General features: G+C 33.8%; 1 protein-coding gene across 2 annotated transcripts; it reads left to right on the top strand.

Moving 5' to 3' along the window:
- Window positions 1–5,957: 5,957 nt before the first annotated feature.
- On the top strand, window positions 5,958–16,571 carry LOC145621164 (lactoylglutathione lyase-like). Of its 2 annotated transcripts, XM_081675897.1 has the most exons (9): window positions 6,055–6,208; window positions 6,319–6,459; window positions 6,574–6,635; window positions 8,604–8,664; window positions 9,808–9,887; window positions 9,987–10,057; window positions 13,251–13,340; window positions 13,642–13,755; window positions 16,306–16,571. In XM_081675897.1, the coding sequence occupies exons 1-8, from the start codon at window positions 6,089–6,091 to the stop codon at window positions 13,740–13,742; spliced, it is 726 nt and encodes a 241-aa protein (XP_081532023.1). In that variant the 5' UTR covers window positions 6,055–6,088; the 3' UTR covers window positions 13,743–13,755; window positions 16,306–16,571. The 2 variants fall into 2 exon arrangements, with proteins under 2 accessions (XP_081532024.1, XP_081532023.1); XM_081675898.1 differs by lacking the exons at window positions 6,055–6,208; window positions 16,306–16,571 and adding an exon at window positions 5,958–6,048 and having other exon boundaries at window positions 13,642–13,825.
- The last annotated feature ends 865 nt before the right edge of the window (window positions 16,572–17,436 follow it).

Below are 17,436 nucleotides of genomic sequence, written 5' to 3'. Positions count from 1 at the left end.
GTGATTACGCTGTAACCTTGGCGTATACCTTCCGTTAGTTGTTACCATTAGTGGGGTCCACTTTACACCTATTTAACAACATATCTTGTGTGTGGTTGGTCACACCGTGTGACCACTTATAAAAGAACAAAGTAACCCTTGTATTATTGACCAAGTAACCCTTGCAATACTGACTGAGTAACCCCTAGAACACTGACTGAGTAACATTAACGAAGTAACCCCTTTAACACTGATCAAGTAACCTCTTTTACACTAATGAAGTAACCTATATGAATGTGGCCAACCACATATAAGAATTTGTGCCTATTTAATTTTTTTGCTCGATTTGTTTGCTAAAAAAATATTCCGCTAAAGGTTTTATGGGTCATTTTATCCCTTAAGGATCCATATTGAGCTTGGATTTTCCAAAAAAAATTAACATTAACATAGAAGCCCCGTTTTGTGAATTCAGATTTTCGTAGTTAAAATTAGAATTCACAAAATGGAGCTTATACGTTTATTTGTCAAATCTGAGCTCAATTTGGACCTTTAAGTGCTAGAATGACCCCTGAAACCTTTAACGGGATATTTTTCAGCACGCAAATTGAGAAAAAACTATTAAAAAGTGCAAAGTGGGTCCCTGTAACACCCCAATAATTCTCTCTTTAAACCTATGAGGACCCTGAACAATATTCAAGGGAATTACTGGCGTGCTACCGCCACGTATTCAAACGTTAAGGCTTTATCAAAAAAATAGCAGCGGAAAAACTAAATCAGTTATAAATAAGTTTCAAAACCAACGAATGAAACCAAATTAAGTCATACAACTTGGAACCATTAAGGCCCTTATTCAAAACCCATTAAAAGTAGTAAGTGATTAAATTCAGTGTTCAAATAAATTCAAACCCAAAAGAAATAGTGTCGAATAAAATCGAATTAAAATAAATTCAAACTTGCAAAAGAAAATAAAATGCAAACAACCAACTCTCTACTCAAGATCCCACAACCCTGATGAATGCTGCATGTGTAAGAACCTGCGGTCATTTTGCTCCCCAATATTACAAGTGTAAAAATTGGATCGTCTCAGGGTCATTGAAAGGCGAAGGCCATGACCAAAGAAGGACACACACAAAAGCACGCAATCAGCAAAGCTGAGTACATACAAGTTGCGAAATAAATTAAGAAATCCATAACATGCTACTAATAATCAATCATCATGCATCATTAAATTATAGACTCAACACACGACTCAACTATTTATATTACTAAGACTCCATTAATTAATAATAGGTAAATCATTATTTTTATTCATTGGATTACGCAATAGACAAGGTTGTCCAACCCATGCTCCATTTAGAACATCAATAAAAGAAAAACCCCATGCCTCCTTTCGGAAACATCAATAAACATCCAACGACCACGGGCGCGACTCCGTGACCGTAGTTAGTATGAGATCTCACCTAACTCCTAGTTTTAAGAAAAATATTTGAAATTAGAGACTCGTAGATCAGACGGCCTCGAGAAAAGTACACGGCTAATACCCCATGTACCCCAACCCTTGATTGTCATTACTCCAGAAGTGCACCAATCTAGAGTTTTATTGCTCATCCATCTTGCACTTTACTTGATTTACAAGTTTAGACTTGGTGATGACTCATATGCATAACAATACAATCAATCCAATATTGATTCAATCAAGTAAAACAACTTTTCAATTCTTGATTTATTAGTGGCAAGCAACATTTATTATTTATTCCTTTACTACCTCAGTGTATAAACACCTTGAGTGCATAAGGCACCCCAAAACCTCAACCTTGTCTTAGAAGACTTAAATTCTTCCTTTACTCATCCTGCTTGCATAATCATGAATGAGTAATAAATTAATCATTACACCAATCATATACCTTTGCCTTTAAGCGCACCTTGCATAATTAGAGCATAAACAATACTTGCAATATAGAATAGTGCACATCGTATGAAATTCACAATGTATAACCAAACAATTTATCCCAGTCATCCCTATACATGATACTAAGTTCTCGATCTTTCCTTAAACATGCACCTAAAAGCAAGGTTTCGTAACTTGTACGTACCTTTAATAAACGAATTGGTATGCCAAATTACTAACTAGAAATCACCTTCAATAAAATCCTCTCCTAAACCAAACAATGAGAATTCAATCAATACCCAAGCAACATAATTTACAGCAATACTAATTAAGCTTAAAAGCTTCAAAAAATCATTGAAACGACATCTTTAAACCTCCCTAAAGTCTAGGTTAGTAGTTTAGAAATATTAGCATAAATTTCCATAGAAAAATCCTTTAAATACATTTTTATCTATACTAGGGTATCCTACGCGCGCGATGCGCGCGGAGGGGCTAGCTCTTGCGGATAAGTTGTATTGGCGTGTATTTACACCTTTGGTTAGGGTGGTAGACCTAGTAATTTTAATACTGACTATTTGATTTATGTGCATATGTGGTGAATTTGTAGAATTATAAGAAAGCCACCAAAATCTTTTAACACATTTATTTTTTAAATCCTCAAAAGTTTGACAGTGTTATTTCAAAATTATTATTACTATGTAATATTTAATTGTTTTCCATCCCTTCATATTTTAAGCGGCCATTGTTAGTTTAGAACTCTTAATTGTTGTGCATGTTTCAATAGTACTTAGTATAATATTTCTATCGTGTTTTTCTTCAAATGAATTTTTTTGTGAGCTTTGGTCATATGGAGTAATAATATGTAAACAAGTTCTTTAATGTTCTACGACGACCATCTAATATCTATATCAATACTAAAGCAATAACCAATTAGTTATATTTTTCATCTTAAATTCTCTTCATAATTAATACCATTTTTTTCTACCACCGATTTCCCTTGATTTTAGGATCTTTAGCTCTTTATACCTCTTGATAACATACGCCTGCTCAAATATCACCAAACTATTTAATATATGAATCCCATTCAAATTCTATGATGTTGTTTATATGTACACTTAAAAAGCTAATAAACCACATAGTGAGGGATAACTCAAGTGGTTAGAGCTCCCCTCCCGGTCCAAGAGATCTTTGGATCGATTCTCATCATCCGCCCTTGTGGCTCTCTAAACACCAAAAAAAAGCTAATAAACCTTAACAATAGTTGCAATTAAAAAACGATAAGTTTTTTTTTTTTTTTTTTTTTTTTGGGGGAGGGGAATGATAAGTTAGTAGGATTTTATTCCAAATCAAAGTTCGCAAGAGTCAAGAGACTTTGCGGAAATAAGAAGAGCAACTATGAAAAAGTAAAAATAAACCGTCACTTGGTAATAAACCGTTTCATTGTACATACAAATTTTTTCTTTTTAAATAATAATAATAATATCATATAAGTGTAAAGCATTAGAATTTTTTTATTTTAAAAAAAAAATCATTACAAATTATTTGTTAACAAAAACAAAATTAATTAATGATATGTTTAATGATAAAAAAACATTAAATATATTGATGATAGTAAACATATTAATGAGGGTATTAAAGTAAATACACATTTTGTACACAACTTTGTAAATAGTTTTCAGGGTATGATTGGTAGTACACTATTCCTTAGAGATGTTTTCTACTTTTTATAAGGTAGGGAAAATTTCAGCAAGCTAAAAACATTATAAAAATCTGATATTTAATTCTAAACAAGTAATTTGAAGTTATTGAAATTCTTATTTACTATATAGTAGATTAGTAGACTTTAAACCCAAAAATCCATTAGTTTTGAACTGATTAAAGACTCCAAAAATAATAGACAAAAATCTGAAAATTAAAGTATGAAACTAAACTTCAAAGTTCCACATTTTATAGTTTCAACATACTTATAATAATCATTTAACGGAATTGGAAACATGAAAATATGAAACTAATACAAATCAAAACCCAAAATCAAATCTTTAAAAATCTGAAATTTTACTCATGAATCAAAATACAATAAAGATCATAACTTTGTGGATTTTTGTATCAATTGAACTCTTTTAACTAATAATAATAATAATCAAAATCAAAAACCAGTGAAGATTAAGACTTGAAGTAATTTAAGAAAAAGAAGGACAAAGGAGAACAGAAGAGGTGCAAACTGCAGCTCGGGGTGGTGGCCGAAGGTCGGTGGCACGGCTGGGCAACAGCGGTGGTCTGTGGTGGCAGCGGTGGTGTAGCAGCAGCAATCTGAAACTTTTTTTTGTTGTTGTTGTGAAACCGTGAGAGAGGAGAGAAGGAGGAGGAAAAAGGGTGAATGAATTTTATTTTATTTATTTATTTTTTTTTTTACGTAAGAGGAGAAGGGTTTGAGGGTTTTGGGGTTTTTATTTGGGCTTTAGTTTCCTAATCCAAGTAGGAGTAGGATTGGTATAGGCTTGAGTAAGATTAAATATTGGGCTAACATAAACTTAAAAGAGAATTATGATTTAGACTAAGACTTAATAATTTAGCTTACTAATAATGAAAATATTGTTACTTTTTCATCAAAACAATTCAAACTATAAAATTAAAATAAAATAAAATTATCTGTATAAATAATAAATAAATATAATTTAATTAGTTTGAAAATACGGGGGATTACAGTCCCACGTACAACGGTGATCGTTACGTTAACGATAGGATAACGACAAGGTGACTATTGAGACATAATTGAAAGTTAAAGATTACAGTGTGTAATTTTCAAAAGGAGGGGGCACAGCTTGGAAAAGTCAATACTTGAGGATTATGATGTAGAATTTCCCTAATTTTTTTATGAAAAAAGTTCTAGAGGACATCATTATATTTGATTAAATAAAGTCATACAACATCTATAATTGACAACTAATGATAGTGAAAACACATTTAACAAAATCAAACAAGAATTAGCTGGGAAAGAGCTAAAAATCCAAATAAACAAATATAACAATTCGGCACGTTCTCGATACGTTGTTTCATACAACTACTTTTTGAGTTCATCTATCGTCTCTTCATAATTTTATTTTGTGAAAAAGAAAATTCTTGTGCTGATTTTGTTACCCTAATCTCAGTTATAATCAATCATATCCCTGCACAATTGAAGACGAGATTAAACGCAAATAACACATTGTCTTTTTGTGTTTCGAAGATTATGTATTTTGATGTTATTATTTGAATGTTGGTACTTACAATTGTTGTTTTATACTTCCCCCGTTTCTATTTAGTTGACGGCTTCAATTTAGGCATACATATTAAGGAGATCGAGAAAAGGGAATGATAAAACAAGTGGGGTACACTAGTAAATACAAAGGTATAAAACTACCCAAAAAAGAAAACGTGTCAACTAAAAATAAAAACTTCCTAAAAAAAAAAAGAACTTGTGTCAACTAAAAAAACCGAGGTAGTTATACATTTAGTTTGGTTTTTTTATTTAGGGTTCATCGCTGTGGTTTTCTATTTTATGATTTATTGTTTTTTAAAATCATATGATATATGTCACATAATGAATAAAAAAATTGTTTAAACTTATTAAAATCATTATAATTTAGAAAAACGACAACAGTAAAGTGGAAACACCTTTTCAGGTCTATTTCTCTTCAGCTTAATTTCAGTTCAGTTCAGCTACAATCGGTCCAGCTCTTAATTTCCTTCTCTCATAAACAATTCATTTCAGCTGTATTCAATTCAATTTAGTTTTGTTCAGTTCAGCTCAGCTCAGCTCAGTATATCAGAATAGACCCTTCCTTGCTTCTTGTTTTTGGTTTTTAGTTTTCAAAAAAAAAATAAAAAAAAAATAAAAAAACTGAAAATAAAAAACAATGCCAAACAAGCCCTTAGTTATATGTTCGGATTTAGTTTTTTTTTTTCCTATAAAAATATATTGAAAGTAAGCATATAAATAGTGCAATAATCAAACTATTTATTACAAAATAGAACCTGTAATACTTTATTTTATCTTATCCTATCCTCCAATCCTCCAATCCTCCTATCCTATCTTATCTTATCCATATCCCTCATACCAAATGCCCCCATATAAAAGTAAATGGAAGGAGCAATAGTGTAAAAATATTGGTGTGAATACTGTGAATTGTGACATCATCAAGGTAAAACCACTGTCACACACACTATTCAGTTATCACTCCAATGGCTTCTTCTTCTTCTTTATTCATCTCTCGAATTTCCCCTCCCTTAATTCGTAGCTTCCAATTCTCTGCTAAATTAGCTTCTTCATCTTCTTTCTCTCTCCTCCCTAACCTTACCCAGGTTCAATTAAGATCATCATTCTTCTATAAAATCAAAACCCCATTTCAAATTTCAACATCAATTTTTATAAATTGGTCTTCGTTTTTTTAATTCAATTTTTTTTTTTGCAGCAAAGGAATCGAATTCGATCGTTTTCAGTCAATTCATCAATGGCGGCGGCTTCATCGGAACCCAAGGAGGCTGTTTCTAACAATCCTGGCCTTCATTCTACACCTGATGATGCTACCAAGGGTTATATCATGCAGCAAACTGTATAATTCAAGCTTTTTTTTGAATTTTTTTTTTGAATTTTTGTATTTGATTTGTGATGTTATTGTGTTTGATTTATGAGTTTTATGATTTATTTTTGGGTTTTTTTTCTTCAGATGTTTCGAATTAAGGACCCGAAAGTGAGCTTGGATTTCTACTCTCGTGTATTGGGCATGTCGTAAGTTCTTTTGCTTGATGATTAACAATAATTTTTTCAATTTGTGTGCTTGAACTGCTTAAGATATAGAGTTTTGGGAATTTTATGGATATCTTGGTGAAATTTTGTTGTAATTATGTTATGCTATGTTATGTTATGGAATATAATCATGATTGAACATCCGCATTTGGTTGATGGGTGTTACTTTGAGTTATCAATGTTATAGGATGATGATATTAGAATAAACTTGGAAAATTAATGATATTAGAATAAACTTGAAATGCCACTAGATAGAAGATTTTTGTTTATCATGATGATAAACGGGGGGGTTCCTCTAAGGGTAGATTATTATTTATATTATAAACAAGGTGTGGCTAATTATTTTTACTTTTGAAAAGCACAAGTTATTCTAAAACAATGTCCATATCAATATCTTAACACCCTTCAAACACGCACAAGTTGTGGACTCATAGGAAGGCATATTAGCTAGTAAGTGAGCGGTTCTTTAACCTGACCATTGCTATGAATGTAACTCCTTAAACAGGATTTAGTCAAACTAGCCAAAGTAAGGACTTCACTAACAATAACAATCCACTAATTTGCAACTCCAATCAGATTTGCTACTGCCTGGGCTTGGTCTGCAGCAGGGCAGTCTTCCACTGCATGAATATCAGTCTTGATTGCACAATGGCACGGTTGGCACCTGCCAAAACCAGCATTGGCACTGGACATATGCTTATTAATGTTACCTCTTGTTTGGAAGGCTCATTCGCAAAGCCTTTAGATAGAGACCTTTCTTTCCAGGGTGCACTTGTGCATCCCGTAGTCCCGTATCTGCCTCCAAATGTAGATGTTACTAACCAAGGTAGAAGTCATACTGCTGTGCTATTTCCTCCTGCTGACTAAATCATGTCCAATTCTAAGAGAGTAATGAGTAATGACCATGTTTGTGTAAAGAGCCATCTGCACTGGAAATGTTTTAGTTTGATTGTAGTCCTGTTCATGAATAATGTGATGAATATAGTCCAGAACATGTTTGATTTCCAGGGTTCCACCCCAAAGTCTATAATCCAAAAAGTGAGCATGTTACCTGTTTGCATTTCAGGATTTTTGGCATCATGAATTTTGTTCTCCTGGGATTTAGTAAAATCAACTTCCAATGTACCTGTATCCTATTTCAATTTTGGTGTCAGGTTATGAAGGAGATTGAAAAGGGTAGGAGAGAGAATTGCAGGGGCGGGGGGGAATAGAGGGAAATGGATGGAGGATTTAGAGGATGTTTAGGGTAGGTATGAATGTGACGGAGAAAGAGAGAAGCATTATGATTTATGACATTGCTATTGGGATTGATTAGCATTGCAGATGAATAATGCCTAGTTGCTAATTGGTTATTAGGTGTGTTAGGAATCACAAAGTAAGAACAATAACCACTCTTGTGTAACCAAACATGTTAATGCAGGTAGTTATGCAAGTTATATTGCCTTACACTCTCACTGTAAACTAGTTAGTTTTGTTTGGGGTGGGGGTGGGGGGGGGGGGGGGGGGGGTTCAAAAGTATCATTAACTCAGATTGAGCGAGTGACAATAGGCGTGCACAATCTTTTAGCTTGTGACAAGTTGTTACTCTGGAATGGTTGTAACTTACAAGCAACCCAAGCATCAGTAATTAAATTAGAAGTTTTGGTTGTTTTGATCTTTTGAATATATTTACTGACAGCTGGAACATTTTGGAGCAAGTATATTGAGCAATAGTTTATTTAGTTAATCGAATCTTAACTTAAAAATTTCTTGGATTACCTCATTGTTATGCCATATTCACAGAATCACAGTAGCCTGCCTTTTTTTACAAGTATTGCTTAAACTCCTTTGCTTGTGGGTTTTTACCCTTTAATTTTTTTGCCATTTGTCAATTTGTGGGCTTAAAAGATTTCGATCTATGCTTATAAACTTGTTTTACCAATATAAAAAATGTATGTACTTTTTCTGCAGACTTCTGAAGAGATTGGATTTTGCTGAGATGAAATTTAGCTTGTACTTCATGGGATATGAGGTAATAGGAATGCCTATCTTTGACTAAAATATTTTGCAGCTTGCCATTTGGAATTTTCCTTATTTTCGAGTATTCTTGCCAATTATTTGAGATGAAGGGCTCAAGGACCTAAATTTATGTTCCATGCCTTGTTTATGTATTCAATTAGTCTACTATATCTTTATGTGTTCTATTTATCTATTTATTACAGTACTACCTTCTGCTTACCATAAAATGAGAGATTACAAGCATATTATAACAGATAGGACTTAATAGTCTATTTGGTCTGTGCAATCAACTCTTGAAAACACCACATGTCTTAGCCCACAAAGGAATTAGTTTTCTCCATAGCAAGCAAATCACTTGATAAGGTGGCTCCCAAGTAGTTAGGTAAATTTCTTTCTTGCCACACACTACACAACTGTCATAGATTCAATGTACCGTTGAAACCCTTTCTTTTTGGCTCTTCTGAACCTCACAAAGTGCTTTCCTTCCAAAATAATAATAAAAATAACCCTAAAATTCATGCAAAGAAAACAACATATTTAGAACAGTGAAGTCTTAGAGAAATTGAATATTCAGTTAGATAGCCAAACTTCTTCGTTTTTGGAGCATTTTATTGGAATTATTCATACCCAATGCCAACCATACTCAAAATCTCTCACCTAAGGAGGGGTTTTGGCCTTTCATATTGATTTGTTACCAAAAAGGAGAATTATTATGGTGGCATGGTCAAATAACATACTACCTCCGTTTCATTTTATTTACGACGACGTGATTTTTACTAATATCTAGGTAAAATTTGTTTGTGACTTTGTGAGTGGTAAATGGAGAGAGAAAAATAAACTTGCATGTGATGAGGAGAGCGATAGAAAGAAATGGCAAGTAAAAAAGGAAAAGAAAACATTTGTTGCAAATAATTTGTAGTATCTATTTATGGTAAATGTTGCAAATAAAAGTGGGTAATTAGGGATAAGTTTCTATGAACAAGCATACATTAATTCCTTTTTTTTGCCCGAACTATTTTCTCTGTGATGACGCAATATTGAAGGTACTTACATTTAGGAGGGAACTTGTGTAAGAACCATTTTCATCTTAGAGCAAAATTCTTGAATTCAGTCAATGAGCTGTGTCTGTGATTGATGTTAGATTTGCTTGCTGTAGGATCCTTCATCAGCCCCTGGTGATCCAGTAGACCGAACTGTTTGGACCTTCAGTAGGAAAGCTACAGTTGAACTTACTCAGTGAGTGCTATATGTTGCAATTGACGATTCATTATGACCAATTGCTTGCTACTGCTTTTGCTCTCCTATTTACCTCTAATATGTCGGTATACTTCTCAGCAACTGGGGCACAGAGAGTGATCCTGAATTCAAAGGTTATCACAATGGAAACTCGGAGCCTCGTGGCTTTGGTATGATATTATTTCCCTTAGAGTTTGTCTTGTATCTTGACTGGTTCATGTATTGTTATTGTATTGTGGTATAACTTCAATAGAAAGTTTATAAAATGATGTTAACCTCAACCTGCTCTTTCTGAGGAATAACTCTTTCATCCCTAAAAGAAAGTTGCTTTATGTTGATGTCAAATATGAGAGAAAAAGAAAACTTTAAAATAATTTGTCGAGTAGGATTGTTTGTAATGAAGTTGGTAAGTTGCGTAGGATTAGTAGCTTAGTACAAGCTATTGTTGGAGACAAACTTTTTGTGATGATTATATAAGAAAGAACAAAACCGTTTTTCTCAATGGTGGATAATATATACTGGGAAAGCTACCTGTAAGGTTTCTAGATGTTCTCTGGGCGGTTCTGTTTGATGTAATGTCAATATGAACTTTCCATGTATCTAGATAGGACCACCTCTAACCCCAAAATTCATAGATTTATGCTTGGTATTAATAGGGATCAGCAAGACCACTCTTATGCTTCACGATCTCTATTACCAGAGTCAGACTCTCTAGTTTGCTTGACAATTTGGTCAATCGGTTAACTTGTGCACTGCATTGGAAGTCAACTACTCTGGCTTATGTGCTTAAAATGGTAGTTTGACAGCTTCTTGTATAAGATATTTTTTTACTTATCACTTATTGTGAAGTTGTGAAGTTGTAGTTTCAAACTTCAAATAGACAATGTTTTCCCAAGGAATAAGAATAAAATTTAAAGTCCCTTTGTCCCTGGTCTTTAATTCAAATTAAAATGTATATTTGTTATGAATAAATATAATTAGCCTTAAATTTATTTTTTTCTTCCTTAAACTGATGAAGGTCAATGTACATGAGATTTTAACGTGGGTTTTAAGAAAAAGAGACATAATTAATGGCTTAAGTTCATTCTACCTTCTTTCCTTCATCAATACAATTTTTAGTGATGAAGTGATGGTCAACTATTCGTCACTAGGACAGAAATTGGCTTTTTAACTTTCGTATCTAAATGCAAAAAAAAACTAGAAGAGAACAAGAATCCTAAGATGGAGTGTATAAAAAGGCATGCCTTGGGGCAAGGAGACTTGGCTGTAAACCTTTCTTGGTCTAGGCGAGGCCATTTTTACGAGGCACACTAGAGGCTCACAACTTTTTTTTTAACCCCAAAATCTTTTTTGCTTTTTTGCTAATGGTGGTTATATATATGTATATACATATATATATATATATATACATATATATATATATATACATATGTATGTATATATATACATATATATATATATATATATATATATATATATATATATATATATATATATATATATATATATATATATATATATATATATATATATATATATATATATATATACATATGTATGTATGTATATATACATACATATGTATATATATATATATATATATATATATATATGAACCAAGGAAAATCCTTGTTCATTATAAAAAGTTGAAGATTAATAATGAAATCAATCAATCAATCAATCAATCAATCAAAGCCTTAATCCCAAAAGTGGGGTCGGCTAACATGAACCAAATTTGATTATTCCGTGTAGTCATCAACATAAATCTTTCTCCTCCATCCCTTACGATCCAAAACTTCATCCTCACGTAAATCCATGCACTTCATATCCTTCCTCACTCCTTCCAACCAAGTCATCTTTGGTCTCCCTCTTCCTCGTTTAATCCCTCCATGGTCCCACTCTTCCACTCTTCGCACCGGTGCACCCTCGGGTCTCCGTCTTACATGTCCAAACCAACGCAGACGATTTTCCCTTAATTTATCTACAATGCCCGCCACACCTACTTTCTTGCGAATAACCTCATTTCTGATTCTATCTCTTAAAGTGTTTCCACACATCCACCTTAACATGCGCATTTCCGTAACCTCCATCTTTTTAATATGCTCTTTCTTAGAAGCCCAACATTCTGTACCATAGAGCAACACTGGTCTTATGGCAGTCCTGTAGAATTTTCCCTTCAACTTTAAGGGAATGCTGCGGTCGCATAACACTCCCGTGGCCGCTCTCCATTTAAGCCACCCTGACTTAATCCTGTGGGTCACGTCTTGATCAATGTCACCATTCTTCTGGATGATCGACCCTAGGTACTTAAAACATTCACTCATGGTCAAATCCTTTCCATCCAAACTCACCACTTCATTGCTTGTCCCCCTCTGAGTGCCAAAACGACATACCAAATATTCAGTCTTACTCCGACTTAGCTTAAACCCTCTAGATTCCAACCTTTGCCTCCATTGCTCCAACTTGACATTAACCCCATCCTTAGTCTCATCCACCAAAACGATATCATCTGCGAACAGCATACACCATGGAACCTCATCTTGAATTGGTCTAGTTAATTCATCTAGAACCGTTGCAAAAAGAAAAGGGCTTAATGCAGACCCTTGATGCAATCCGATTGTAATAGGGAAATCTTTTGTCAACCCTCCGCATGTCCTCACATTTGTTGACACATCCCGATACATATCCTTAACTAGGTCTACATACCTTCGTGGGATACCTTTCTTCAACATTGCCCACCAAAGTATCTCTCTTGGCACCTTGTCATATGCCTTCTCTAAATCAATAAAGACCATATGAAGATCTTTCTTCTTTACCCTATAAAACTCCATCATTTGTCTTATCAAATGGATTGCCTCCATAGTAGATCTCCCAAGATTAATAATGAAATGTGGTAAGAATTTCCACTTTTAAGTTTTAACTCTAATAGTCTAATTTAATAACTATCACTACATATATTGCCCCCAAATTAAGAACCAAGGAAATATGGTGAGGGGATTTCTCCTATTCTTAGCTTTTCTTACTGTACAGTCAATAGTTTAGGTCGTGGTTGGTTGATTATGGTTGTGGTCATAATTTGTATATTTGGTTGGTTAATGTTATGAACAGAATTCCTTATTGTTGTGGGGTCCTTGGCCTCATTTTGGGAAAAAAAAAGAAGCTTAAATTTGTTTTCTTTTGTTTTTTTATATCACTGCAAACATTTTAAAATTTCTGGATCTGCTATTCTGCCCCTGTTTCAAACCAATTTTCTCTTCCATTTACTGGCCTCATTTTTTCGTAGCTCTTTCTATCCTGGTGCATTGAGCTTTGATTTATGTTTGTTAAGTTCTTAGCAACAAACGTATTTGTATTTGCTCACAGGGCACATAGGGATAACCGTTGATGACACTTACAAGGCATGCGATAGATTTGAACAGTTGGGTGTGGAGTTTGTAAAGAAGCCCGATGATGGTGGGTTTTTTGTTTCATCAATTTGATCATTTAATGATTATCATGTTTTGTTTGAGGAATATAACCTGAATTGCTGACCACCTTTTCATGTGTGATGTATGATTATATGTTAAGAAAAAAGAAAGCCCTGCACTTGTGTTTTGTCAAAATCTTGATCTATTTAGGTTGAACATTTTGGATGTAAGGAAGTATTGTGGGTAATATTTTGAGAACGGTGTCTGTTGGTACTACACTAAGATTAGCTATGATACTTTGAATAGTGAGTAGGTTTCTCACTTCTCTTGTGGTGAATATTTTGCAGGCAAAATGAAAGGGATTGCTTTTATAAAGGATCCTGATGGCTACTGGATAGAAATATTTGATCTTAATACAATAAAAAGTGCTGCTGGTGATGTCTCTTGAAGCTTTCTTCCAGGTGGCTTTCTGTTACTTTTTTAGTCATACCAAGAAATTTTATTGAAGATATATCTATTTTACTTCATGCTATATGTAGTACTGGCATTTTGAGACTCAATAGCTGTCTTAATGTTTTAAACTTATTCCTTATGTAAGTAAGATTGTTACGATTGCATTAGATTCTTTCTTGAGTAGTTGAGAATCAAGATATATTTGGGAGGGACCCATGAAATGTGGTATAGATTGAGAGAACTCAAAGATGAAAAAGTAATGTTCCTACTTTTGGAACTTCCCAAAAATTTAAGTGTTAATCAAAAGAGAATGGGGAAGTATATATCTCTGGCTAGAAAGTCTTGATTCTGGTCACGAAGTGGGTTAGATAGCATTGATGAAATCTCAAATTGTAAGTTGAAATAGTACTAAATCCATATATTAAGACCTTTTATTATGAATGCTAGTTGAGGAGCAAGGGCCTAAAAAGGCTAGGTTTTGGTAGCTGAATCATGCAAGAAATGGGAGCATTTCATTTGGTGATTAAAGAGCTTTAGGTTGGTTACTTGATCTATTATGCCCACAGAATCTAATATATGTCGCTCTCTAGATATTATTTGATGCACTGTTGTTCCATGACTGCAAGAGCTGAGTGGATCTTTGAGCCTGATGTATAGTGCTCATGTCATTGATAGTGTTTTAGGCTTTGGTGGCAATTTAGGAACCTGCTACTGAATAACATAAGGTCATTAATTTCTGTGCCTAAGTGAGGTCAATGGGTTATTAGAGGCTGTTGGGACTTGAGGTTCTACTTTTGTTATGTCTTGCAATATCACTTCTGCTGGACTGCACGAGTTTGTGTTGGTTCACCAGTATATTGGCTATTTTTGATCAACTCGTTTCTCCACATCATTGCAGTAGTGGGATTGTTATCAGGTGGTTCCTATATATTGGTAATCTTTATTGAACTATTTTTTTCAAAAGCAATATATAGATGTTGCAAGTGGTTGAAGATGGTAGGATCTACTTGTTAGATAGTCTAATTAAAGCTACAAGAACATTTAGGAATTAGGAGTTGGCCTGCTAGATTCTAGTTGCTCCTCATGAGCCCGCAAGTTTGGGTCCTTGAAGTGGGGCAGTGTTAGGTGATTGCGAAATATTATGATATTTGAGTGTTTCAATAGAAAGTTGCTCTAACCCAATTGAAGAGATTGATGGCTATATTCTTTCACTTAGATGTTAAATCTTGTACAACTCACCATTCATGTACAGAGTACCAAGTTTGATCACATATTTTTGCTAAAATGGAGTTTATAAATAGGAATTGTTATTTTTATAAAATGTTTTCAGATTTGTCTCGATGTATATTTTTAGAGTATCAATTTTTTACGAAGTATAATTTGTCTAATAAAATGCAATTGATTCTAATGGTCAGTTATACATTGACAGTCGTAAAAGTAAAACAGTTGCAAGTAATTATTAACTGTGGAAGTACATTTATATTGGTTGTAGCTACTGCTAGAAACGCACCAACCATAGGCTTGTAGGGAAAGTTGCCTTCCCTATCCTGGGTAGTAATTGAATTACAGAGACATCCATATTTATGGGGTGTTATGTTATCTGCTGACTGCTGGTCTCCCTAAAAAAATATAATTTCATCTGCTGGTCTGTTTATTTTCCTAATATAAAGGTCACATTTGTGAAAGTTTGGACCAGTGGATAATATTTGTTTGTCAAATGTGTTATACCAGCAACTGTGCTGTGGAGGAAATGTTGACTGAGATTTCAGGCAACTGGCATTTCACATGGAAAATTGTCTTTGAAGTTTTGAAAGAGGACACTCGTGTGAAATGTTAATGATCTTGGATGATATATCACACTTAAGAGCATGCTTGGATTGAGGGCAATGTGTTAGGGGTAATAAAATCAAACAAATGAAAGACGGTGAGAAGGGTTTAAAAGAGAAAGTAATAGAAGTGTGATGAGAAAAGTGGTAAGGAGAAACTTATACCATACTGAATGTATAGTTATCCTAGGGTGATTGTGGATAACTGTTACTCCCACTTTGAGGGTAGTAATTTCAGTCATCCTTCCCTCTTCCTCGTACCAACAATACCTTCTTTCCTTTACCAGCACCTCGTCCCATTAATCACCTCCTCTCGGCTCTACTCACATTTAATTTCCTCCTTATGACCTTTATTACTCATTTAATGTGTTTCCCTCAATACAAGCATGCTCTAAGGGAAAATTATGTACCTGATGATTATGATATTGCTTGTCATTAAGTATCACATAAGATATTCTGGAACTTGGGTTGATGAAGCCATACCATGTGTCACCAATGAACTTTGGAATTGTCATATGGATTGAGATTTATTCAAGAAGCTGTTTGACTTCTGTTTAGTTGTCTCTCATTTCTTAAAATAATGCATTTCTTAACAAGCAAAATGCTCCATACATTTTCTTATGGAAATATGTTATTTTATTGATTATCTCATTCCCTGGGTTCATGTACTACTTGTTGGTTGGTAAAAATAAAGATTTAAGGATTCTACTGACATTGCCCCTTGTTGTGCAGAATTCTTCTCGTTGATGACACCGGACGATTCCATATGGGCTGCTATTGATTGCTGATGGAAGGGCACATATAGTCTGGCTTTGAATGTTAACAGATGTTTTTAGCTTCAGATTTTGATGTGATTCTTCTTTCCGCAGGAAACTTTTACAATCCCATATACAGTAATAAACAATAAGTTTCATTTGTTAATGTATGATTTGTTATACAGTAATAATTGAAAGAAGATTTTGATGTGCTTTGAATGTTAACAGATGTTTTTAGCTTCAGACTTTTATGTGGTTCTTCTTTCCGTATTACAATCTCTAGGTTTGTTGTTTTATATGATGATCCTGTGAAGGACAATCTAAATCTTTGATAATATGTATATGATGATGCCATTTCCAAGGGAGCCTAATCCATATATGATATGTTGTCCAGAATTCTACATTTATTCACAAAATTTCACGTTATTCATAGAAAATTAGAAGTTATGTCGTATAGTGTTGTGTGCCAAAAATAACCTTCAAAAATTCCAAGCTACTTAAAGCCTTGAACAAAATCTGTTTCTAAGCGGAAACCAAGCCTTTTTCAGTGGTGATTTGTGTGTCAATCCCGCACGCCGCACCTCCATTTTCTAAATTTGTGCTCTTCTTCTTCCCATTTTCTTCCCTTCTACTAGGTTAACGATTACGAGTAAAAACTTAAAATGTTGTTTTTGACAACTTTTCCTTTACTCCTCTTATGTAGGTTCTACGTAGTATAATGTATCTTGGTAAAAATTGATTCCTCCAACTATGAAACATGTAGGAAATACAACAATAGTTGCACTAGCTGGATAAAAGTTCACTTAAAAAATGAGGATCTAATGGGGAATCAATTCTTGATTGTCTTTCATATGTTTAAGTAGGGAAATTCTTACAAGGAAAGAACACTTGCTAGAAATGTTTATGACTTCCGATGAGATATACACAGGTAAATGTATCCAAAAATTTTGCATAGAAGAGGGAATCAATGAAGATCCCATATATGCAAATTAGATAGCAAAGATAGTGAAGAAAACATACAAGAAATGATGACATAGTAAAACCCCACTAAAGAAATCATTACATCTTTGGCTGTAGCAATGTTTTTAAAGAATTTTAATGTTTATTT

The sequence above is a fragment of the Chenopodium album genome, chromosome 27, assembly GCF_948465745.1.
Source record: "Chenopodium album chromosome 27, dcCheAlbu1.1, whole genome shotgun sequence".
NCBI classification, from domain to species: Eukaryota; Viridiplantae; Streptophyta; class Magnoliopsida; order Caryophyllales; family Amaranthaceae; genus Chenopodium; species Chenopodium album.
The sequence above is the reverse complement of the archived record's forward strand: the minus strand, read 5'-3'. Positions and strand labels throughout refer to the sequence as shown.

Coding starts and splice junctions, on each gene's coding strand:
- LOC145621164 (XM_081675897.1), top strand. CDS start 6,089: ATGGCTTCTTCTTCTTCTTTATTCATCTCTCGAATTTCCCCTCCCTTA. Junction 9,888..9,986: donor GCTACAGTTGAACTTACTCA/GTGAGTGCTATA, acceptor TATACTTCTCAG/CAACTGGGGCACAGAGAGTG. Junction 10,058..13,250: donor CTCGGAGCCTCGTGGCTTTG/GTATGATATTAT, acceptor ATTTGCTCACAG/GGCACATAGGGATAACCGTT.